Below are 24778 nucleotides of genomic sequence, written 5' to 3'. Positions count from 1 at the left end.
CCTTCCTTCCTTCCTTCCTTCCTTCCTTCCTTCCTTCCTTCCTTCCTTCCTTCCTTCCTTCCTTCCTTCCTTCCTTCCTTCCTTCCTTCCCTCTCCCCCCCCGTCTGTCTCTCCCTCTCTTTCTCTCTCTCTCTCTCTTTTTTTTGAAAGTGGAAAGTAACATTTATAATTACTGATGTCACTTTCTGTGACTTAAAGCTATTGCAGTCCAAGATAATTTGGACATAAGGAGCACATAAGGAGGTCTGAAATCAGTGTGAGGAATCTTAAAAAAAAAAAATAATAAATAAATACAGGACTTGGGAACTAGAATTACATATATAAAATGCAGCATAACTGGCTAGGTATTGCAAAAGGAGCTCGAGCAGAGCAAAAACATAATATTGTTCCAGAAGGAGAAAACCTATTTCGGAAACACTAAAACATTTTTCTCTCCTTAGAGCTAACAAAATCCTCAGTTGCTCGGCTATGCCAGTGCTGGCCACAGCACGTGAAATTTCAGAAGACAATGGCTGCCTGCTTCTCATGACTACTTGAGAGAGGAAAGGAAGGAACTGGTTATTATGCACTGTTTATGATCCTCCACTCTCCTCACCATAACCCCAAACAAGCAAAAAAATAAACTTTATAAAAAAAAAAAAAACTATTTAATTTATAAGGTGACAAAAAGCTCTAAGATGCTGGATGCATCAGGTCAAGCAGAAGCTATTACCACATAAAAATAACATGGAGGATTTTGAGGGGGGTTAGTGAGAGAGGGAGGAATGGGGAAGAACAGTACAGGAAGTAGTTTCCAAAAATGTTAATGGCTGTGCTAAATTGTAGGCATCAAGAAGAGAGGAAAACACAAAATCTCTCTTTTGGTGAAGTATGGTAAGTAACAACGCTATAATGATATAATATTTTCAGAAAAATAATGGCATTATTATATTATCATATAACTATTATCATATACATTTAGTAGAGTTTCAGTAGTTGAGTATATTTTTACCTGACTTTACTATATTTTCCCTTATAGATCCTAAAWTTGAAAGAAAATCTGTTTTACTTCAGATATTTTGAATTGTAGCTTGGATTCTTTTAACTAGGCTAAACATTGGTAAGTGCATCTGAGAAAAATCATGAGGGAAACTTTTGTTCTATCTGCCCAAGTAAAAGCTTGGTTCAGTTTAGTTCAGTTCAAAAATACAGTTTAATAAGAACTTTTTACTTTTTTAATTTGTAGTACTGGAACTCCCATTCCCCAGTTGAAAACGTGTTCAATTTGGTAATTTATTCATGTAAGAAAAGGAAGCATACCCTGGAGAATAAAACTAACTCCATTCCACTGCTGTCAATTTTAATTTGCTTTTTCCCATGATATGCTAATAGTTCCTAAATTTTGCAGCAATTCATCCTTCCACCAAGAAAAAGAGTTTGGAAAGAAATATAATAGTATAGTTAGTTATCTACCTGTTAGCCCAGTTTCTGATGGCTTTAATCATTCTTTACATGAAGCCAATGTCATCTGACCCTCTTCTGTTCTGAATCAAAATAAGAATATTTCACTCATTTTAAATTTCATTCATTTTAAAAATGTCTGAACTGAGTTCATCAAGGTGGGTTGAACAAAACAGTCTTGACTAAAATAATGCACATGATCAATACTATTTTACTGCCTGGCTATTTCTAGTCAAAAAATAGATGATGGTTAATACAGACATTGCCTTTGAGTATCCCAGGGTTGGAGGCTTAATCTGCTTTTACCTCAGTGACACTACTAACACTTACAATTGTGGAGGTGCATTATTCTGACATTTATCATGATATATCCTGGCATAATCTCACTCTTGGAAGACTTAAAAAATGTAAAATATATTTTGATGCCTATAAATATTTTACTTTTTCAGTACTTACAACCTGGAACAAACCCACATGTCTTTGTGAATATATTTCTCATTCTTCAATAAAAAAAGGCCAGCACTTAGTTCAAAGTTTTAAGACCATCAACATTCCAATTAGAAATATAATTTGTAACATTCTTTAAAGAAATAAGATATTTGACATTAAATAGTTGTCGTGTGGAGAGATCAGTCCTGGACACCTGGGTAAAATTTTTTTTTTGAAAAGCATATTTCAAGATTACAAACATTAATAAAGAAATAATCATATAGGGTAGCTTTTTTATTAATGCTTAACTGAATATTAATATTTATATTAACATTTTGCTATTATAACTCTAAAATACACACAGCACTGCATTCTATGCTATTTGTAATTTTACTCAACAGTCCTTTTTGTCTTAAGCTAAATACACTTTAAAACTCTTCTCCCAGTATTTTGCATAGGATTTCAAAACATATTACAATTTGTAGCCTCTCATTTATCCAATCTTCCTTATTTATCACTAAATAATAAATCCATAATCCAACCATATATTTCTATTGCAGTTTGCATATCACCTAAACTGTGCCTTTGCAGTACATCAGCATCTCTAGATTGAATTACAGGTTTCTATACAATTACTGGTGTTACATTATGTRACAACCAATGTCTAATTACAAGCTTGCAAAGTAGTTTTCTGTAACAGAGCCTTCCCTTGCATCCCTGATTACTACTGCATCAGATAGGTTTACTAAATCTCTCAAAATGAGGAAACCTGATGTTTGTTCTCCATCCTAACATAGGCCCTTCACTGCTGTGTGTCATGAACCCCATGTCCTTTTAAGACCTCGGTGCTTTCAATAAGACAGATATGGAACAATAGCAGTTGCAAAAACAAATACTATTTCTATGATGTCTGTCTTACTAAAACTCAAATGTGAAAGAACAATAAATGAGTCTGCRTCTGTTTTTTTCTTTATATGTCTTAAGTACTGCCTTTTCTCTTTTTAAGCTAATAGAAACACAGACAATAATCTACAAAATGCACTGTCTTTCATCTAGAAGCCAGTATCCAAATCCTGATTTTTTCTCAATTCAAAAGTAACAATGCATGAAATAATAAAGGGTGGGAATCTTATACTTATCAAGCTGATAGGAAATAGGCTCAGCCTGCTTAGCTTTAAACAGAATGGCTGACTAGAAGTATTGTATCTTTTTGCCTGCAGGCAAAAGAATCAGTGTTCTGCATCTTGTAAGAATTTACACTTACTATTAGTGTTTTTTTTTTTCACTACCAGCAACACAAATTCATGAAAAATAAAGGAGTAGTATTAATTTCAATGAAATCAGATGGATTTTTTTTTTCTATTTCACTTAGATATAAACAGTGACAAAAGAAACATGAAAAAAAAATGAGAGAGCTTCACAGTAGCTACTGTATACTGCTTTAAGTTTCACAGGAAATGAAAAAGAAAGTAAGAAGATTAAAGACCAGGAAAAAAAACAATAATAAGAAAACAGGCTGTGTTCTTTTTGAAACTTGCTACACTTTCAGCGTATGTGTGATTACGGTGTCCACACTTTTGTGGAAGAAAACAACATAAGGCATGTGATACCACATATCATCTGTCAGAGGTAAGGCAGTAAACTAGGAAAAGGGATAGATCTCTGCAGATGCAGGTAGGTTGGTCATTGGCTTCCTTATAACAAAGAGTAAAAGAAAGAAAAAAAAAAGGATAGGAAAAGACTGTGGAAGTCTAAAGGATAACTTGTGGGTAAATGGGAAGAAAGGAAAATCTACTCTTAAATTCTGTGAAAGACCATATTTTCAAAGGGATGCAGGTCAAGACAATAGTTTGAAATCTCTAGTGAAGGTCAATATGACCAAATGTGAGGAAAATACGTAGGATATGCTATAACCTGAGAAGGGATATCTGCCCCAATCACATAGCACAACTTCTAAAGGGTAATGTTTTAAGTAACATCTTTAAAAACCTTTTCCATCAATATAGACTGAGGAAGTCTAAGGGTCAGAAAGAAGGGAGAGGAGAAAGTCTGTTCCTGAAAGTGACTGCATATTGATTAGATATAATATGACTAGATAATCAAATCAAGGTGGCAAGTGTATTTATCGTATATATATATTTATTTTCAATTTGTGTCCAGAAGCAAAGGTTTTCCTTTCCATGACTAAGGACCTGAGACCTACCTCATCCTCCCATAAGAGTCATCTAGTGCTCTATCTTCTTACTCTGTCTAGTTCATACAATAGAACAGTTGTGCCCTTGGCAGTGGCTCCCAACCCTTCTATATTTCTGCTTTAAACATCTTAGACCACCTAATAGTCTGCGAGGACATCAACATCACTCAAAAACAATGCAGAGGTGTGTTTTCTGTCAGCAGAGAATTTGTCCTTTAATTTTTATTGTTTTATCAGTTATTTGGCATAGGATATTTCCTTGAGAGAGAAAGTGAACAAAAATTTCACCCAGACTGAATCATTGGAAATGAAGAATAGGTGAGAGTAGCAAAGTATAGTTGATTCTCTGCTAAAGCTTTGTATCTCTGCCTTTTAGTGCTTTTAATATCAAGAATGCTATTTAAGCTCTTGACACAAGCAATATTCTCACTAAATTTAACAGAGAATTTAAAATTGAATGATTATTTTACAGTGCAATAGCAAGAGCTTCAAATACTACCACTAAGAATATTATTTGAGGAAATGAATATAAATTGTATTCTACTGGACTTAAAAAATCTCTGTTTAAAATGCCTTGAAATGTTTTATGGAAGCTAGATATTTTGCCAGGAGTAGAGCTGTTGAGTAAGAGTCATTTTAAATTCATTCTGCAGCACAGAAATAAAACAGTTTATTTCATGAAGAAGGGTAACTGAAAGAATCAAGAGATTACTTTCTGGTATAAAAGGAAATTCTGTGGTACAAAAGAAATATTACACTATGTAATTTTAGTGTAATATATTTATCAATATTCCAGTATAATTTTTTTTTGTMAGTATTTTTAAGAAAAGGGTAAGTGGCCTAATCTCATTTTAGCACAAATTTAAAGTATTAGAATATATTTGATCAGATTTATGTTATATTTGTAGACTATGTCCCTAGGTTGTTCTATGCCTACAATGAAAAGAAGCACACAAATTTATTAATCAAAAATATTGACYCAAGAAGAAAGTTATTGGAGATTTAAAATGATATTCAAATTATATTCAATCAAGGAAGAATCATGTACTGCATTTGCTTTCATTATATGTCACTATAGTGTTAACATATTGCCAATGGAGTTTCTGCAGTTGGAATTATGCAAAATGCAGCAATTTTAGAATAAAAGACAAATGCCCATTTGGCATAGAATTTGTTGAATGTGTTACATTTTAAAGTAGGAGGAATAATCTCAAGAAACCTCCTATCCTGGAAGGTTCTCAAAATAATGGATAGCTCTGATGATTGAAAGGAAAACCATACCTAACTAAACTCTGTAAAATATATCTTAAAATAAATTCAAGAAGAAGATGTAAGCAATGAAACACTGTAAGAAATTCTTTAAGTCTCAGCTACAATATAAAGCTACAAGACCAAAGGAAATGTAATCTAATCTAATCAACTTTGTGACGGAGATTATCGAAGTAAAATGTATTGTGGAAACTGATAAAGTATTTTTGACCAAAAAAGAAAAAACTTTTATATAAAGACATAATTATAGGCTGACAATGGAACAGAATCTCTTTCCAGTATATAAAGACTTCTGAATGAAATCATTTTTTTTCAGAGGCAGATGAGACTTATGAAATTGTAAAGAAAAGGATATTTATTCAGGTTAATTAGTAGCATGTTAGAACAAGCATCCTAATTAAAAATTTCAATTACCCTGAGAAGTCATTGGAAATGGGAAATGACTGGGGAATCTAATTCCACCACTGGATCGTAAGCTTGCAACTCTACAGAGGATCATGGAAAGGATTTTCCCTCAAGGGAAGCCTTTGCCAAGATTACCATGTGCTGTTAGCAGGCAAGAACTAGATTAGTGCTGGATAGAGATCAGACTGGCTGAGTCTACAAGGCAGGTCTCACAGACAACTTAATTCATTACTCTCTGGTTCTGTAAACTCATCCACTAAATCCATCCTGCTACTTGCCTTGCTCCAGACATACCTCACTTTTGATGCATGGTAAGCTGGAACAGAAGGTTTCACACTCAGCCTGCACTGGGAAATACTGGGAAGAGTATAATTTGAATAAGTCCTTGCTGGACTTCAAGATGTAGCAGTTTAGCAGACTTTCCTTATTCGTAGCATTATGAGAAAAAAGATAACTTGCGTGGAGAGGGGGAACAAATCATATAAATTGATTTTTAAAATTTCTTCTCAAATAAATCTATTTTTGAAATGTTTGCAAGTGAACTGCAATATTAAGTGTGCAGAACAAGGAGAGTTAATAGATTCATCTACAGTGATGAATGACTTGGTCTTCTAGTTCTAAATCCTATTCCCTTGCTTACCTGCATTACATAAATATCAGTTCTCCTGGGGGGATTTACTTTGAGTAAAAATAGTTTTCTTAGAAAAATACTTGGGTGTGGTTCTTGGTTCTCAAGGTTTTCTCCATAGGCAGTTTTGTTAACACTGCACAAGATTTGACTCCTTGTGCTCTACTTGGTATTCAGCAGTTCCCAGCTTTCACGTCACATACCATGTCATTTTAATGCCACTAAAAAAAACCCACATGATTCTGGTGGCCCCTAATACAGTCTTCGCATTATTTCCAGCTACTCTAAAATGAGTACTACAAATTCTCAAATTCCTCTGKTTTTTTTTGACTCAGAATAGTGCATCCTGTAGAAGAGGAGTTTGCTTTGGGGCGGCTCCACAAGAGCTAACATGGAGTTAGGCACGAGAGCAGTTCCTATTTGCTAGAGAACTGTGGGGAAATGAAATCAGACAGTTGGCCTATGAGGAGAAAGAGTGGTCGATATATCATGCACTCATGATTAAACTATAGAGTTTATATATGTACAAAAATATAATAATTCATATCTTTATATATATTTTCAGTTCTATTTCCTATAGATATTCTATATATTTGGCTTTGTTGAAATCTCTTAATTCTAATAAATTATTACACTTGAAAAATGTTGMATTCTATACAACTGAAATCTGAAAGAATTATAGACACCCCTCCAGTGATGGGCCATGTAGCTGTACATGGTGCTCAGTGTGCCCTGAAAGAAGGCAAGCGATGAGTGGTGAGTGCACAACTGCTCTGCTCCATCAGAGTGCATGCACCGACTTGTGTGGATTTAGCCTTAAGCAACCTCCACAATGAAGACATGTTAATGAGAACACTGTCCTATTTTAATAATCATAGTAAAGACCTTCATACGTGAGAAGAAGCCTTTAAACCATATATGTTCAATGCCTTATACAGCAAGACAGTGAATTGAACAATAAATAGTTTAAAAAATTGTGTATGATCTACGGAAACATAATTGCAGCTCGCCAAATTATTTCTGGTTGATTCTGCTTTGGTGTATTGGAACACATATATATAGAAAAAAGAAAAGTAAATRGACTTCCACCTACTGACAGAATTGTTTTATCAAAATACTGATCAAAACAGCAGTAAATTAAAAAGATATAGTGATTCTTCATTTTACCATAATAGTACTTCCAAGCACTGCTTTAACACATTTATGTCAGCACTTTTAATCTGCACCTTGTATTTCAAAAAATATGAAGATTAGTCATCAAAATTAATTTCTGCTTGAGGCTACAGGCAAATAAAAATGTGTAAAATAATTATGAGATGAAAATTTGTCAGGTTTTTGGTTTTCTTCATAAGTGATGTGCTAAAAATGGAAATTCACAACAATTTTGGACTTCCTACGAAAGAGATTTCCCCTCACATACTGAACAATGAAACAAATGAGGAGCAATACTACTGGAAAGGACAATTATATTTAAACATATTCTTGGACACTACCTTAAGTCTCTAAGCACATTTTTAGTTCTTGTTCAATGAACCTGAACTAGGTTAACATACATATGTATATACTATTGTGTACGTGTATATATCTATCTATACTTATCTATCTATATACTTATACTAGTTATTTGACTTAGGCTTTTTGATTTCCTGTTAGATGACTCTGCTCTTCACCTTTACTCATTTACTCATTTGGTTTGGTTTCCACATTTTATGCAATTTCTTTTCTTTTTTCAGGTTGCTAAAAAACACCTGACGCTGCCATATTATTCCTTTATTCTACTGAATATTCTATTCTGAAATTCTGAATATGTTCTCAGCACTGCCAAGACCTTTATGAGACACCTATTTACTGAAATATTATTCTGCTAGTAGACATCGGGCAATTAAAATTTTCCATTACTATCAGGTGAAGCCTTCTGTTAATTCTTTAAAAACCAAAACCAAAAAGAATMAAATAAAACAACCTCTCATGATCTTCTGGAGAAATAGTCTGTATCATGGACAAAAAAAAAAAGATTTTTTTTTTTATTTTTAATCTTAATTCAGAGAGATTCAACAAGTCTTTCTTTCTTGAATGCAGAACAAACATATGTGAGCAGAATTTCAACAGAATGAGAGTAGATATAARTGGAAAAGAAAGAAACAAACAAAACCTACAGAATACCTTCTGAAATCTTTTGAAATTCTGATATAGGAACACTAATCTCAGGGCTGCCAATAGTAACTATAGAATTATAAAGGTTGCAGTTGTGAATACAATAAAATAGGGCATCTTCACCAAAAGTTATAAACCTATAACTTGAATAACTATATGCTAAATCTTTTCATTACTAACAAAACATACATGTTCTAATCTGATCTAAGATGCAGCTCGGCACCTCATTGTGAGATGTCATTCTTGAATTTCCATGTGGGATGGGAAGATGAAGGGAAAATAAAATTTCYATGTGTAATCAAATAAATCAAATTTAGAAGCAATGGTTAAATTCAATAGGTTTCTAAATTAAACTTTAGCTCTGGACTTGTCACTTGAGTCTGGTCTAAGAGAATCTGCCATTCACTAAGTACATTTCCTGTGACATTAGTGTCCTTAGAGAAAAACTTGTGCAAATATAAGGTGATTAGGCTCTGATACTTTATGCTAAAGGAGTATCAAGCACTGTCAGCATTTAGCTTTATTTTTTCTTCTGAATATCTATTTTATCATTTAAACATTCTATATTTTTTTAACAGGAAGCAGAAATTCTGATGTTTGTTTCCAACCAAAAAGGATGCTTTATTTCTATATTGTGGCAACTGTATCCAAAGATTAGACAGAAATTTTATTTGCTTGGACCATTACTAGTTCATGTCAGTTAGTTTGCTAAGACACTTCAAAGACAGTTTTAATATCTAGAAGTTAKAATACTTTTGTCTGGAATTAATTAACACTTAGACATGGCATCAAACTCTGTAATTTTGGGCTATTTGCTCATGTTCTAAAAGTTTTGGTGTGCACAATACCTTGGAATCTCTGGCTATATTACATTGCATATATATTGCTTCACCAATGAGGAAGATTTAATTTGTCTAGCTCATGTGATATGCAGTGGCATTTGTAGATACATTTGAACACAAACATTTCAGGCTAAATAATTTGCCTAATGTAAAAAAGTAGTTGTTGTAAGTTAAGGTGAATTCCCACTTACCTGTAAAGTGCTGATAGTGGTCGCTTGTTGCCAGGTTTTGGTCTGTATGGTTTTGGTTCTCCTGCCATGTTGATATCTGAAAGTAAAAAATTTGTATTTACAAACAAAAGGTCCATTAAATTAAAGTGATTTTGCAAAAACACTTTCAAGACACTGAAAATTAGCAGCAGATGGTTAAAATGTACAGGAAAGTCCTAATTTATTTTTTTCCACTTTTAAATTGATAYGATAAAAGTTTCTTAAAAATTCTGTAGTCAACTGTAGTCAACATGACAGTTATTAGTTACATATATAAAATACTTTTATTTTTAATAGTGTTTCCACTCATGAAGTTGAAGCTAATGTATTTCTACTATAGAAAGAGACTTGAGCTGCAAGTTAGATGTCGAGACAAATTACAGTCTCAAGTCAAATACAGCTGTGTAGGATTATAATGATTCAAAAGAATTCCTTTAAGTCTAGAGAAAAGCACATCAGTTCTTTAACTGCTACTATGAATACCTTCTCAGAAATAGAGTTTTAAAAAGAAAACAGAGTATCTATTATGCAACCCAATGCAAACTTGCTTTTTGGGAAGGATCTGAGTATTTAGAACCACATTGTCTTTAGAATTTATACGGAACAACAGATATTCTGCTTTTGCACATATTTTGCACTTGTCTTGGTTAAATACATATAATTCTCAAGACCACTGGAAACTCTATGCATTTTGTTTTTTCTTTTTCTAAATTAATTTATATCATTGTCTGTGAATTTATCCTGACGTAAAACTTGTATAGACAATATTCATATTGGTTCTCATATTCTTCCCTCTTTTTGAATCATACTCAGGGACATTCTATCAAACACACATGCATTTATTTGGAATGCTGGTGATAGTCACCAATGGAGAAAGAAACAGACACTGTGGAGAATATCTCTATCGAGATTAGGAAGCTGTTGTTAAAAATACAGACTCATGACAAAAAAAAAGTTAGTATATGTTTTAAGAAAAAGATGTCAACATTTTGGTGGGACTCAGCATCACAAGAGCTCATACTGATGAAGGAATAGAGGAATTTTTGAAAAGGAAAAAGAATTCATGACAGTTGAGCGATGCTACAGCTAAATCTGTCCTTGCTTTCAACAATATCAGCTGAGATATTTCAGTGCAAAATACTATGACAGAACAACATATCTCCTTTGCCATTGAATCACCTTCAGATTAAGACTTTGCAAAGAACCATATAGTCTTGGTAAAACCTATATTTAACCTGAGATAAAGTGTAATGGAAGGAGAGGTGAAGAAGAAAGCCTGTGTAGCATAAGAAATCAAAGCCCAGTGCAGTTATGTCAAAGGCTGAGACATTTTTATTTCAATTATACTTGACAACAAAAGATGCAGTAAAAGATTGATATTATTGACTAGATAAATTTATTTTGCAACACCCAAAAATAAGTTCAAAAGATTTTTCTAATAAAGAGCATCTTCTTCAGATTTTCTGATAGAAAAATACATTTTTTTTTTCTATTGGAAATTCCATGTTTCAGATATTTAAAATGATTTTAAATCTGTTTTCAGTAAAAAAAGATATTTTGAATTCAAACAAAATTTATTTAAAATTATAAAACGTCATGRAGGCTTTTGAACTTTTTCCTATACAGTATGTTCTACTATTAAATTTTTCTTCATAGAAAATGTTTGAAATTAAAACTGATTATAGTCATTCTGTCTTTATATTTTACTTTTAGAATTGTATTTCAATTTAGAATTTAGAATTGTATTATTTTAATCATAGCTTCACATAATATGTTAATATTCTTTTACTTGTCTCTGTGAATTTGAATGAATATTGGAAATAGTTTTGATTCTCCCTTTAAATGCTTTCCCGCTTTTAATTTTAGACAAGTGCTTCGTTAAAGTCTTCCTGTTTCAAGGTTGTTAAATTTTAGACATGATTCCTTTACTGAAAAGAATATAAATCCTACTAATGTTGACCCAACAAAGTAAGCATCAAGCATTTATTGAAAGTCATTGAGGAATATTAATACCTATGTTCATTTCCTCTGCCTTCAATTCCATTGCCTGCTGGAAATAACAGAATTAGAATGAAAATTTTATCCCGTGACCTTTTTAATAATTAGACCTTTCCAAAGCATTTTAATGTATGAGCTTTAAGGTCACTGACTGTATTGACTTTCACCACATCCTCTTAAAACTAGGTCAGATTTTATGAAAAAATACATAGAATTTATAAGCTGTTCTTGGGAAATACCTGAGGCTATGGGATTCATCTTCACAATATTTCTCATGTCTATCATCTGTTTCTTTTTTAGAGTTTCAACCCAGGTCACTATTATTAGGCACATGGACATTAAAGCACTTCCAAACCTTTTTCTTATCCTTTGGGGAGAGATCAAGGCTATCTTGATGTTTATTTTTGCAGACTTACTTTGAAGATCTACAATACCTCCTTTTACAAAGATGAGCAGTATAGAAAACCACGGGCCATTTTTTATGTGTTCATTTTATTTTAATCAAATACTGTCAGAAAAGTAATGCTGTAAGAAAACACAGTTGTAAAGCTGTTCTGAAGAAGTTAAGATTCCCTCAGATTTAAATCTCCAAAAGTACCAGCACAAAACACTAAACTATATTACACATGCAGTAATAGCCAGAATTTCTCTTTAACATGGAAAATATTTCATAGCAGAGCCTTGCACATGGGGCTTTTCTGTTAATATGGAACTGATTGAATAACTGCTACTCCCTAAGCACCTTGTACTAAGTTAAGAAATAAGTAGAAAATGGTTTGAAAAGTTAAAATAGATTTTCATGCCATTATTTTTCAGCACTATCTACTCCAACCTCAATTTTCTAACCAAGATTAGAAGTGAACTTGTCACCAATTCATAGGATAGATTATTTCTATTCCAACTGGAAATCTTGTGAGATAACTTGTTCTCTCGCTTCATCCTTCATTAGTTTCAAAGGAGACATTTACATCTAGTAGATCATAAACTGCATGTCAGATAAATTGGTTGGCAACAAAATGGAGATTTACCTGCACTACTGATTTCACTCTGAGCAATGCAGAGAGGTATCACTCCTTATGGTGTAAAATTAGCTACTGCACTTATACATGAATTTGAACCAGATAACTTGACAAAACATGGAGAGATTCATGATGCTCCTACGTGGAACGGAGCTGCACAGGACTTTAACATTATTTTCTCTGATCGTATACTATAAATGTTTRCTTAGAGTGAATAGAGAGATAAATTCAATATTGAAATTCCAAATGGTAAGGTACCACTATGAATATAAAACTAACTGTGCAAATCACAGTACATTGTAACAAAGCAGTCTGCTCCTTCTGTGCTTTCAGACTGAAAACAGATTACTTTCTGTATTAAAAAATACTCCTTGTCTCATGCTATAAAATACTATCTGCTCATGATAACATAGAAAAGGTGGTTACGAGAATTAGGTTTTCATTCAAGTATCATCAACGTAATATATACAATTTTAAGCATGATGTTTTTATTTCTATTTATACAGAAATTTGCCTAGCAATTAATTAAAAAAAAAAAAAAAAAAAAAAAAAAAAAAAAGCCTTTTTAAACAACAAAATGAATACATAAACCTTTCAGAGAGAATACATATTGTATTTAGGGACTACATAAACTATTCTGAAAGAGCAACTGAGAACAGCATGATCTACATTTCTCCTATCAGCCTTGAAACTTTGTTTATGAGTTTGCTGCTTAAGCAATATAAGAACCTGAGCAATTGTAAAATTGCCAACAAAAAAGTTGTCTTTAACCTTTGCAAATATCAGCAATGATACCAGAAGACTAGTGACTCTTCAAAGTGTAGAGGTATTTCAGTACTTCTCAATAYATCCATCCTTCAGATATTTATTGGAGAAAAAAAAAATCAACTCTTGGTTCACAAAAAAAAAAAAATGCTATCAATTAGAAGATTTGACAATCATTGGATCAGTCTGTGAAAACTGTGAAAACTGCTATCATGAGGCTTTCTGCTGCAAAACCCAGGCCCCAAGCTACACATATGCTGTAAAATTAAACAGTGCCATTCCCAAGCACAAGAACCCAAATGTTTATTGCATTAAACTGTTAAAATAATTTCTAGGATAAAATAATTTTAAACCTCAGACAAAAATGTAGGTGGAAAATTGATATGGACCGTARGTGTGGCCACTCTGCTTTGAGTGAAAGAAAACAGTCCCAGGTACTTTTAATTAACTGCTGTAGTCATGACCTCTGAGTTCTGGGTCCATGCCAGAAATACTGGAAAACAAGACATGGACATAGCTCAAAAACTGATTCCCTCCTCAACAGGAGGGAAAGGTTTTCTTCTAAGAAATATTTCTTCAGATGCTTATCTGCCCTTTCTTGTGAATGGTTAAGAAACCGAGAATTTCCTGGAAAATACTTAGTTGACTTCACATTTGACTTTACTTTTTGAATGAAAAAGTTTCATTGTACACGGCCAGATCAGCTCTTTAGATCAATTTTTAACTGAAATGTGAGAAATCACAATTTCATTTTCTTCTTCTTCACATAATCCAAAATATGTGGGCAGAGAATAAAGAGTAAGGGAATTTAGAATTTAAAGAAGCCTCTAGTCATGCTATGTAGAACATAAGTCAATATCAGCAAATTTAATGCTGATTTATCTTTCTTTTGTGCTCTTCCCTCCACCAGTCCTATTAATCTTTTCCCTGCTGCATAAAAAAGAAATTTTAATGAAGTGATATGACATTTTTTACATCACAGGTTTCCTTTTTCTATGTATGTTACACAACTACTCGTCATCTCCTCTTCTCCAAGACTAGCAGATAAATGAGAAGAAAGCAGAGAAGAAAGTACAGTTCTGGTTCAGGTCTGTTCAATTATGTGCCAAATGGTGGAACTGTAAAGAAGCAACTTAAAATTGAACAMAAATTCAAAGTAACTTTCATAGCTAGTAAAATATTAAATAAAAGTCTGTGAGGCTCTCAGCTGCATTTGGGTTTTCTCTAAACATTGAAGTAATTGGGAAGTGGKTTTTTTTTTTTGCACAAAGATGACAGCTATTGTTAATGCTTCATACTAAAAGAGCCATTTGTTAAAGAGTACATGAAATTGCTTTGTTCAATAATCTCTTTTTTCATTAAACACTGCTAGAATGAAATGGGGCTATAGGATTATGTAAGCTGTTGCTCCTAACACCATTCAGTGAAAAAAGTGTCAGGCATTGTCTGAAAGTCTCTTCCTGTTCCTGAAAGAGCTGTGTTGATGTGAATACTAGCTACAATTAAAAAGGGAAATCCTGAGCCTGGCATACACCCTTCACACACATTTTGTGCATGAAAATGTCTCTTTCAGAGTACTGCAGAGAATACTCTTAGCTTAGCTGCAGAATGAATGTAGCCAGCTTTACAGCTGATATGCAGCACTTATCTGCCTTGATTTTTGTCTGATTGCTGTAATCCTTTCACTTCTTTCTCATCTCTGTAACTGCACAGACACTGGGCTTTTTTTATGTTTTGTTGAGYGCATGTTCAGCTGTGGTCTGCAGCACGAAGAGGAAAAGGCTCTCCTTCTGTCTGGTGAAGGGAAGATGGCTAATTCTGTGGCCTCTAAAAGATTCCCAACAGACTTGACTGAGATTGAAGAGCTTGTAGCCAGGACCTCTCAAACTGCTTATCTCCCCCTCCTTTCCCTATGTCCTATGAGGAGCATGAGGGAACATCAGGCTGCAGGGGAAAGGACACGACAGAGAATAGGGCATGTCTTATAARGTGATTCCTTTGGGAACTTTGGGAATTCATCAATCCATCCTTTTCTTTTTTTTAGAATGACATCCAGTTAGTGCCAATTCTTTCTCCCTCCTTTTCCTCTCCCTCCTCCTCACAGAATCACAGAAATCACAGATATTTTGAGGTTGGAATGAACCTCTAGAGATCATCTAGTCCAAGCCCTCTGCTCAAGTAGGGACAACTACAGCACGTTGCATGGGGTAACATCCAGGCAGGTTTTGAAGATGTCCAAAGAAGAAGACTCTACAACATCTCTGGGCAACCAGTTCCAGGGCTCTGTCATCCAAGGCACTGTCTGGGTCCATCTTGTTGCAGAGCAAGGCCAGGCCACCCAAGGAGATGGGCCAGCAGCTCTCTCCTCTGTCCCAGGATTATGTCTCTGCTCTGCCTGCCCCAATTGCACTCAGCAGACTTGCTCCCAGCGTGGGGAGCACTGGTGGCTTGCTCAGTACCTAATTAAGGGCTCCTCTAGTGGAAGGTCTGCAGTGGTGTGCAGCTACCAGAGAATCAGACTTAGGTACCTGACAGGACCCAATTATCTGCAAACCAGCTGTAAGAGCTTGGATGAGAAATTTGGATGTTGACTCTGGAAACACATCCTTAGGGGTGTTCTAGCCCTTTTGTGAAAAAAGGCTGTCAACCATGAACCTGATGGTCATATAGGCACTTAACATCACCAGAGTCAGACTACAGAAGCAAGAAAGTATTTTTACCTCTAAACAAGCTTTCAAATGTTCTGTTGCCCAAATATTTCTACCCACCATTAACATTCTCAACTCACAGACTGGCTACTTCTGTATGTGTGGAAGATAAATATTGCCATAAGGATATAGCAAAGCAATTAAAAAGGTACCAAGGTACCTCAGGAACTTTTTGCTGCTTTCAGGTAAACAGGAAGACGGTTTTAATATAAGCTTAACCTAAAAAAAAAAAAAAAAAAAAAAAAAAAAAGTGTAGGTTCACATTGCTTCTATTAATGAGAAGCAGAATTGGTTCCTGAGGTACAGCTTTTTTTTTTCAGACACTGCAGTGCACAAGGAGCATCCTTATTTCTTTGCTTTCTCTTGATCACAATAAAGATGCTGTTTACAAAAAGAAAATAGAGCACCTGTCTTCTTTCAGATCAAGCACAGTCTTTACAGGGCAGCAGCCGACAAATTCGGTGTTGCTTTTCTTTGGTAACCAAAGACTGTTATTACCATGAGACTCAGACAAAGTTTAATGTTGACTAGATGCCTGAGTTTCTCAGCATTGCAATTAGCCTCAAGCAGTGACGTTAAAAAGTATAGTAGGGATACAGTATGAAAATCCCTCATTCTAACTTTCAGATTTCAGCATGATTTATGCTAGGGAACATGCTCTGAACCTTAGTCATCTTTTTCTTCTACCTTAAAATATTGATTTTTTTCCCTTCTTCTAATAATGGTATACTTGATTTCCCTGACATAAACTTTTACTTTACTACAGTTACCTTCATTACCTTCATGCTCCAAACCTTAGATTGCTGAAATCCATAGAGCATAGAAGAGCTCACTATCCTTGTTGCTCCAACTCCATTCTCTTCTTTCAGAAGAATTATCAACATTCTTTCTTTTTTGAACTTCTGAACAATATTATTTGGATATTCTAACATAATTTGTTTATATTTCAAGTATATTTCCTCTCAACTTTTGAAAGCAAACTTTTCCAAAGTTTTCTGAGAAGTTCAGATGAAGCATTTTTCACAAAAATGCTTTCCTGTCTTTCAGAATAGTTATTTTGGGGCATTGGAACTGCAGAAGGGTCTACCTTGTTTTTTACAAGAATGTGCTCAGCCTTGTAACAGATGCTGTCTCTGCTGTTGTGGGCCAGCACCGCCCTGAGGCATATGGCAAAAAGTTCATAGGAGTCTGGACTCCTCGTGCTACACAAGCTCCTCAACCATGAGTAGGGTGAGGTAGCCTGTGGATGGGTGAGCTTATTGGTGAGATAGTCCTGTGATTCTTCTATATGCTAGGAGGATAAAGCCTGTGTTTTTTACAGATAGACTGGCCCTCTTTTTTTCTATAGCAGGGGTTTGTTGGCATAGCAGTAGTCATTAAGGAGTAAGTGCATTTTTTATACTTTGAAGTATTTTGTTAGAAGCTTCAAGGGTAGTTCTAACATCAAGAATATTCCCACATGCTAGAGGCTGTCACCTAGGCTGACAACAAATCAGAGAGGAATTACTCTATGGTTTGCACAGAGTCCCGAAAAATGAAGTCCACAGCTCAGAGAAGTCAAGGGAAGAGCTAGGAACAGGACTTTCAGTTTCCAGGTGCAATCCCACTGATTTCTACTGTTATTCCTCCCAGAAATACATCTGATTTTTTCTTCATTCATTTTCCTGCAGTCATATCTCTGTACTTCATCATCCTTCTCTCCACAGTGATGTACACTTGCATAACAGTCCCATCTCACTTTAACAACAACACCCCTCTGCAACAAATAAAACAATGCGCCTGTGAGGATTTTTAACTACCTTCAGTAGTTTAATTTTCCTTTATATATACTCTCATTTTGCCTGTAATCTTTATGTTTTATATTTGCCTAGATTAGAGGATATACAAAAGAGGGCTTTTTTTTTTTTTTTTTTTTTTTTTTTTAAAAAAAAAAAAGCTTCAAATCCAGTTTGGGATTGTATTGTCTTTAACTACCTAATAATATTTGTCAAGCATTTCCTCTGAGATACAGTGTTTTTTTCAGTACAGTTTTGTGGAAATTTGCATTCCAAATATCCTGTACCAGAATTCTAACAAGTTTTGTCTATGCAACACAACCATTGTAAAACATGTGAGAATGTCACATAATAAGCTCTTTTTTTCAAGTAATTACTATAAGTTCATGTTCTCTAACATTATTGTTATTATTATAAAGCAATATAGCAGTATTATAAAGGAAAATGCCTTTGGCACTCACTAAACTGAAATCCATGAGTTTTTAACAGATCAGAGTTGAACAAAATGGCAGCAGGAGACAATTCTATCAAAATTTGGCACAAGGAGAGAAAATTATCATGAAGATGATTTATGAACAAACGATATACCAAACCTTCATTTCTGCATACGTAACATTTAAATTCTAGCCAAGTACTAATTCTCCGTCATTGCCAGTTCTCCTCTGGATTCAACTTATATTGACAATTGAACTATAACAGCATATAGCTTACTGCAAAAGCTGAATGTAAAATAACTGAAAATACAATTGAGCTTTAAAATGAACGACACGTAATACTCTTTCACTGAAGCTTCTTTGGAATTTCTAAAAACAAATACTATAAAAATAGCTGATAGAAACATAGGAAGTACAATATGTTGTCAGACTGACAGTTCATCTATTCTAGGTTTCCGTCTTCAGCTGCCTCATATGCTTCCAAAGGATGAGCAAGAATCTCAAGCAAGTTACATATCAGATCTTTTTTCCCTGTATTCTCTTATCAACCCAGCATGATTCTCATCCTAAAATGGATTTCTCTTCCTAATTCAGGATTAGCTTAAGCCATAGTACATGATGTTTTATCTTTTCTCCTACACTGATTTTGTTAGTACTGGAAATCACACAGTTCCAAAACGCCTTGCTAGCTATAAAAGCATTCATTAGTTCTGTTACTACTAATACAGCATACTGGTGCTTTTTGAACTAAACTTGTATTTTTCAATAAGAGAAAAACTCTATTTTGACTTCACAATGCTCTCTCTCTCCATGTCCAAACCCCCTCCACCTTTTCAGACATTATTCTTTATAGCTGGCAGTAACCAAAATTTTAGCAGTCGAAGCAGAAATCCTTTCTTTAAACATAAAACATCATTGCTCTCAAAGCGATTTATTGGACTTTTATCTTCTGTAGACTTAGGTTTGGTCTTGCACGCAGATAAAATTTACAACCTGTGGCAAAGGCTCCTGCTGTATGGTTGATATATGTGTAATTCATATTAGTAAAGAAATTAACTTGTGTACATCTTGATTCACTAACAAAATCATTATATGTTACTAAAAATCATTTTAAGAAATAAAGTAATTATTTTGAAACTAATTTAAATTTTGTATATTATCTTGTCTAGCTGACAAGATGATAAACAACCATAGGCCACTTTCTACCTTGAAGGTTTGGGTTTGTTATATCAGATTCCCATATGTAAGACCTCTAAATCTGCAGCTTTTAGAACAATTTTGGGTTTTTTTGTTTATTTGCCTTTTTTTTTTTTTTTTTTTTTTGAACAGTGTAATAGGAAATTCCATTCGGTGACCAAACTAAGCAGTTACCTAAGCTTACCTCAAAACATTAATCCTTTGGACACACTTCATAAACCCCTAATCTTGTGACTGTCATTTAAAATGAGGTAGTGAGTAGAGGCACAAGATGCAGACAGCTTTCTAAAGCCTTAGAGATCAAAAGCATGGTCACAGATACAGTAACTAAAAGTCCTAGAAATACTTATACTTGGCTGTCATGCACGGTAATGATATGCATTAGCCTGACTCACAGCAAGTAAATGTAGGTACCTGCTCTCTGTAGGATCTAAACATTATCTTTTCCCCGAATATTGGCTATCAATAGTAGTATTTAAAAGTAGGCCAGAATTTAACAAATAAATAAATAAATAAATAAATAGTAATGCTTATTTAACAAAGGAGACAAGTTTGGGTGAGATTTTAAAAGCCCTCAGTGTTCGTGTAAGCTTTTTATTTAGGTCTGCAGTAAAATCAGATTTAATAACAAATTCAATCATCTTTACAGTATAATAATCAGAAGTCTTTTTTTTTTAATGAATGTAAATAAAAATCTTAAATGTAAATTCTGCCTGAACATAAATACAGGGAACTCCAGTAAAAGTAAGAACAGTGTGGCTTTTTAAAATTTGCTCTTTGCTCATTCAGCACTTCATAGATGCTGTTAACTTGCATTGCCTTATTTTATGGAAAAAGAAAACAAACAAACAACAATAAAAATTCCATATGTCACAAAGTTGTTCCAAAAGAGAAAATAGGAAATTCCAAATGGTTCTGTAATGTTAATGTATTTATGGGGAAATATATATATATATGTACAGAGAATGGATTTGCTTCGGTGTAGGTGACTATGTTACTTACAGACTGGCCATTCTGCATCCCACACATAGGACCACATTGCTCTGTTAGCTGCAACTGCCCCTCTTTCCCAGCTCATTTTCATTCTGTACAGTGATTCATGAAAAAATGAAAATAACACTGTGAAACACTGCAGCAAATGTGTTCATCTCTTCATCTTTATTCCATCCACTGGGTACTGAGCAATTATCACAGTGGCTCCAAGATCAACAATGGCGATTAACCCCTCTTACTGTGCATGTTGTTTACTCAGGATTGCTCACTGGAAGCCTTTGTTTCACATTTTAAAAAGCTCCAAACGCTGAGATTAATAATGCAAAGAAATCATGAACTACACTACAGAAATCCTCCCTCGATTTTAGTTCATAAAAGTGGATGCCTGCCAAGACCAAGCATCAGTAAAGCATCATAAGCACAGCACTCACTTCAAGAGTTCTGAAGTTAGAGGAATGAGTCATCATCTGGAGTAGCTTCATATTTTGTGTTGCTGCAGTTATTCACTTAGCTTTGCCTGGAAATTGAGTATGCCCTGTTGTTGAGAACTGTTGAGAATAATTGAGAACTGTTGTTCTGTCTGTGGCAAATAATCATCTTGGTTTTACTTACATTCAAATTAGTTTAATATTTGGCACCTTTATAAATGAAAAAAACATGCTGTACTTGAGGGATGACAGATCCCCAAGCCCTGCTCAGACACTTAAAATCTATATAACTATCCCTCCAAGGTGTTTAAAATAAACATGCTCACAAATTTTCACAAAGAAGTATTAGTCTGGCTACATGTACCGATTGTACTCTCAAAATTAAAGCCCTTGTTTTCTTTCTCTAATATGTGTTATGGCTTTCACCAGGATGATATGACAGCTGATTATATAGATCCATCTCCAAAGGAGAACAAATTCCTTTTGCAAATATCAGTGATTTGCTTTTGAGTTCAGCTTGTTCTTCAAAATACACTCTCCTGGTGACACAAGCTGATGAGGACTGTTGTGAGGGATGATGCACTGCACATTTTTTTTTCTCCTAGGACTCTGGCCACAGCTGAAACTGCTGCTCTGCCACAGTACAGCAAAAAGCAGGAGGGAAATCCCACAGAGATCGGTGTTGTCATTGACACAGACTCCAGCTGACAGAGAGAGATACAGAGATCCAGCCTGATGTACAGGACAGAGGGAACAGGAGGGCATGTAAATTAAGACTGGCCCATTAAGAGTGTAAATATTCCCTTAAGGTTTCATCATGTTCATAGCGGAGTATGTCCTGCTTTACTCCTGCCTTTCTGACTGCTTCATAGGCAGCTCACATACCAGTCTGGGGGCTGCCTGTGAAAAATTTTCTGGCATGTGTGACAGCGTATTACAGCAGTGTGGATGCAGAAATTATCTAGCATACTACAGGCATCCGCTAGGACTCTAAGGACAAAATTGAGGTCTTGATTTTCACAGTGGAGTATTGTGGAGTTTTCTGGTGCATGAACACATTTTTTCATTTGCAAATATCTGAACGTATTTTTTCATATACTATCAACAGAACCAACTGTGGGAGTATTTGCATATGTAAAACCTCCCTCATATACAAATAACCAGGTTTCAAGTTTTTCTAATCTAGGGAAGGTTCTAGTTATAGAGTTTCTAGCTGAAAATAACCCTATTTAATTCTTTTTAGGTGAAAAGTCTAGAAAAGTGAGAAGCATCCAAGAAATAAAAAACACTTGAAAAATCACACTATTGTGGAACTTCTAAAAAAGGTCCAGCGTAGAGTGAGGTCTGCAGCACCTGTCTTATGAGGAAGGACTAAGCGAATTTGGCCTGTTTAGCCTGGAGGAGAGAAGACTGATAGGGGATCTTATCAGCACATGCAAATACCTGAGAGGAGAATGTTAAGAGCATGGGGCCAAACTCTTCTCAGTGGCGGCCAGCAAAAGAACAAGGGGTAATGGGTATATATTAAAACACAGGAAGTTTAATCTCCATTTGAGGAAGAACTGCTTTACTGTGAGGGTGACAGAGCCCTGGCACAGACTGCCCAGGGAGGCTGTGGAGTCTCCTTCTCTGGAGGTCTTCCAAACCTGCGTGGATGTCACCCTGTGCCCCGTGCTCTGGGTGTCCTTGCTGGAGCAGGAAGGTTGGACTAGATGATCTCTAGAGGACCCTTCCAACCTCAACCATTCTGTTATTCTGTGATTAGAAAAATATTTCTATGCTATTTTCAAATCATTCTTATTTATGTATATTAAGAGAAAATTTGGAAACTGAAATTGAGAGCTACAAAAAACATTGAAGCACCCCAAAATTTAAAATGTAAATATAATTTAATTATTGTATCAGTATGCAGCAAATATTAATATTTTAATATTTGTATTTAACAAAATGTAACAGTTCTGCAAAAACTATAGTTTGCAGAATAGTTTATGCAAAGTACAGAATAGTATGAAAGACAAGGAGAAAAGAGTTCAGCGATCTCCCAGGTCAGTCTTCATTTGTGCCAGATCTACTGAAAACTAAGTGTGAACATTCATTTTAATATAGGAATATATCTGGATAGCAGTGAATCACAACTCTTTCCCCAAGTGCTCTCTTTTGTAGTCTGTCATGGCATCCAAGCAGTGAAAAGGATCTAGCTAAAAATCAAATAGAAACTTCAGTGATAAGTCTGAGAAAATGTTGCTTAGCACCTCATTTCATTTTTACATTTAATTCAAGTTAAACATATAGCAATATATTTTTGTATAAGACATTAAAGGCTTCAATTCTACTTTTTGAATTTTGGGTATATTTATGTTAAACTAGCTGATAAATAATTTCAATAACCTCCACCACTATACTCAGCATCAGAAACTGTACCAGAATCTTGCAAACTTAAAATAATTTATGGAATCAGAAAACAGGAAGATATAATACTATCAGCCATTGGATTGCACAGCCAAAAGCTGGATTTTTGAAAGAATTCTTTTAGTTATTAATTTAGGTATCATCAATTTATATAACAGTATTAAACTTTTACAAGCCCTGCCCCTTCACCATTTCCAGAATAGAACCACCCGAATTTTTGGAACAGCTCAGCGTTTATTTACATTCAAAATTTGACAGTTTGTCCCATTTTTTTTCTTTGAAAAACACACTTGCAGAAGTCAGCATTCTTTATTTCTTTTTTCTCCTAAGAACATCACTTGCCGTAAGCTAAACACTTCTGATTTTTTTTTTTTTTTTTTTTTTTTTTTTTTTACCTTCTTAGGTAGGTATATAAAAACTGAGCTCTCTTAAAAAGACAATCCAAATGGTTAACACACTCGGCAGCCTCGCCTGTTAAGAGCTGAATAAGCAGTGCTGCATTCAGCCATGAGCTTTCACATTTGTTGTTCCACATCAAAATAAACAATTCACCAGCAGCAAATACAGTGGGGATTCAGCAGGCATAGGGGTAGAGGAGTCATCCTTTTATGCTCCACTATGAATGTCCACATTAGTGTGCAAACACATTAGCTGTAGGAATTTGGGCAGCTCAGTCAAGGGAAGCTGCCACTGTTTGTCCTGACCTCACGTACTGTTGTGGTGCCTGCTGTCATGCAGGATTGCCATGTCATGCAACACTATGGAAGTGTTGCATATCTGGATAAACAGGGATATCTGATTCAAGTTGCTTGAATACTAACTGAATCATTGGCTTAACAACATGTGTTTTTATAGTAAAAGTCATTGATAGCAGCTGCTTCCTTTTAAAAAAATGGCTGTACTTGAGTTACAATGGAAAATCGAGATGTGAAATTGTAAGCTGCTTTAATTTAAAATGGTATCTGATTTATCCTTTTACAACCAGGCTGTAACTCCGAAAATACTAAAAGTAATTTTTGGCTGTACCACACTTTCTATTAAACCCACTGGGTTCATCCACTGAGAAAGCTACTTTTTTCTACTTTTTTTTTTTTTTTAAAGTACATTCATCTATGTTCAGCTGTAAACTAATTACTTCCAAAAGAACTACCCCACCATGAAAAAAGCAATCATAAAACAATCTCTCTCTTCCTTCACTTTCTCCTTTGAGACCCCATATGAAATTGGAAAATAATTGCCAATAACTTGAAATCGATTACCATGCCCATCACTTTGTATTAGTGCAGATGCAATCCACATAGATTTGTGAAAAGTTCACGGTGGCTCTTGTTCCAGGGGCATGCCTGCCGTGAGCATCATGATGTTGCTGGGTAATTCAAACCCTACTCTGTCAGGAAGCAAAACTAGCAAAGGAGGCTGTGACTGGCAGCTTAAGCCCAGCTGTCTAAGCCCCATTTCCATGTAATGGGAATGAGGAGGATG

The 24778-nt window shown here is 34.7% G+C and overlaps 1 protein-coding gene across 6 annotated transcripts in view; it reads right to left on the bottom strand.

The window, feature by feature from the left end:
- Nucleotides 1-24778, bottom strand: part of RALYL (RALY RNA binding protein like) — a 350333-nt gene that overhangs the window by 54571 nt on the left and 270984 nt on the right. For all 6 annotated transcript variants that reach the window (XM_026049673.1, XM_026049672.1, XM_026049674.1 and 3 more), the window contains one exon: nt 9553-9628. In XM_026049673.1, the coding sequence (XP_025905458.1) occupies nt 9553-9628 (76 nt within the window). The remainder of the gene's footprint in view (nt 1-9552; nt 9629-24778) is intronic.

Source organism: Nothoprocta perdicaria, unplaced genomic scaffold, assembly GCF_003342845.1.
Source record: "Nothoprocta perdicaria isolate Ctin4 unplaced genomic scaffold, notPer1 scaffold_60, whole genome shotgun sequence".
Lineage (NCBI taxonomy): Eukaryota > Metazoa > Chordata > Aves > Tinamiformes > Tinamidae > Nothoprocta > Nothoprocta perdicaria.
This window is presented reverse-complemented; position numbering and strand designations above follow the sequence as displayed.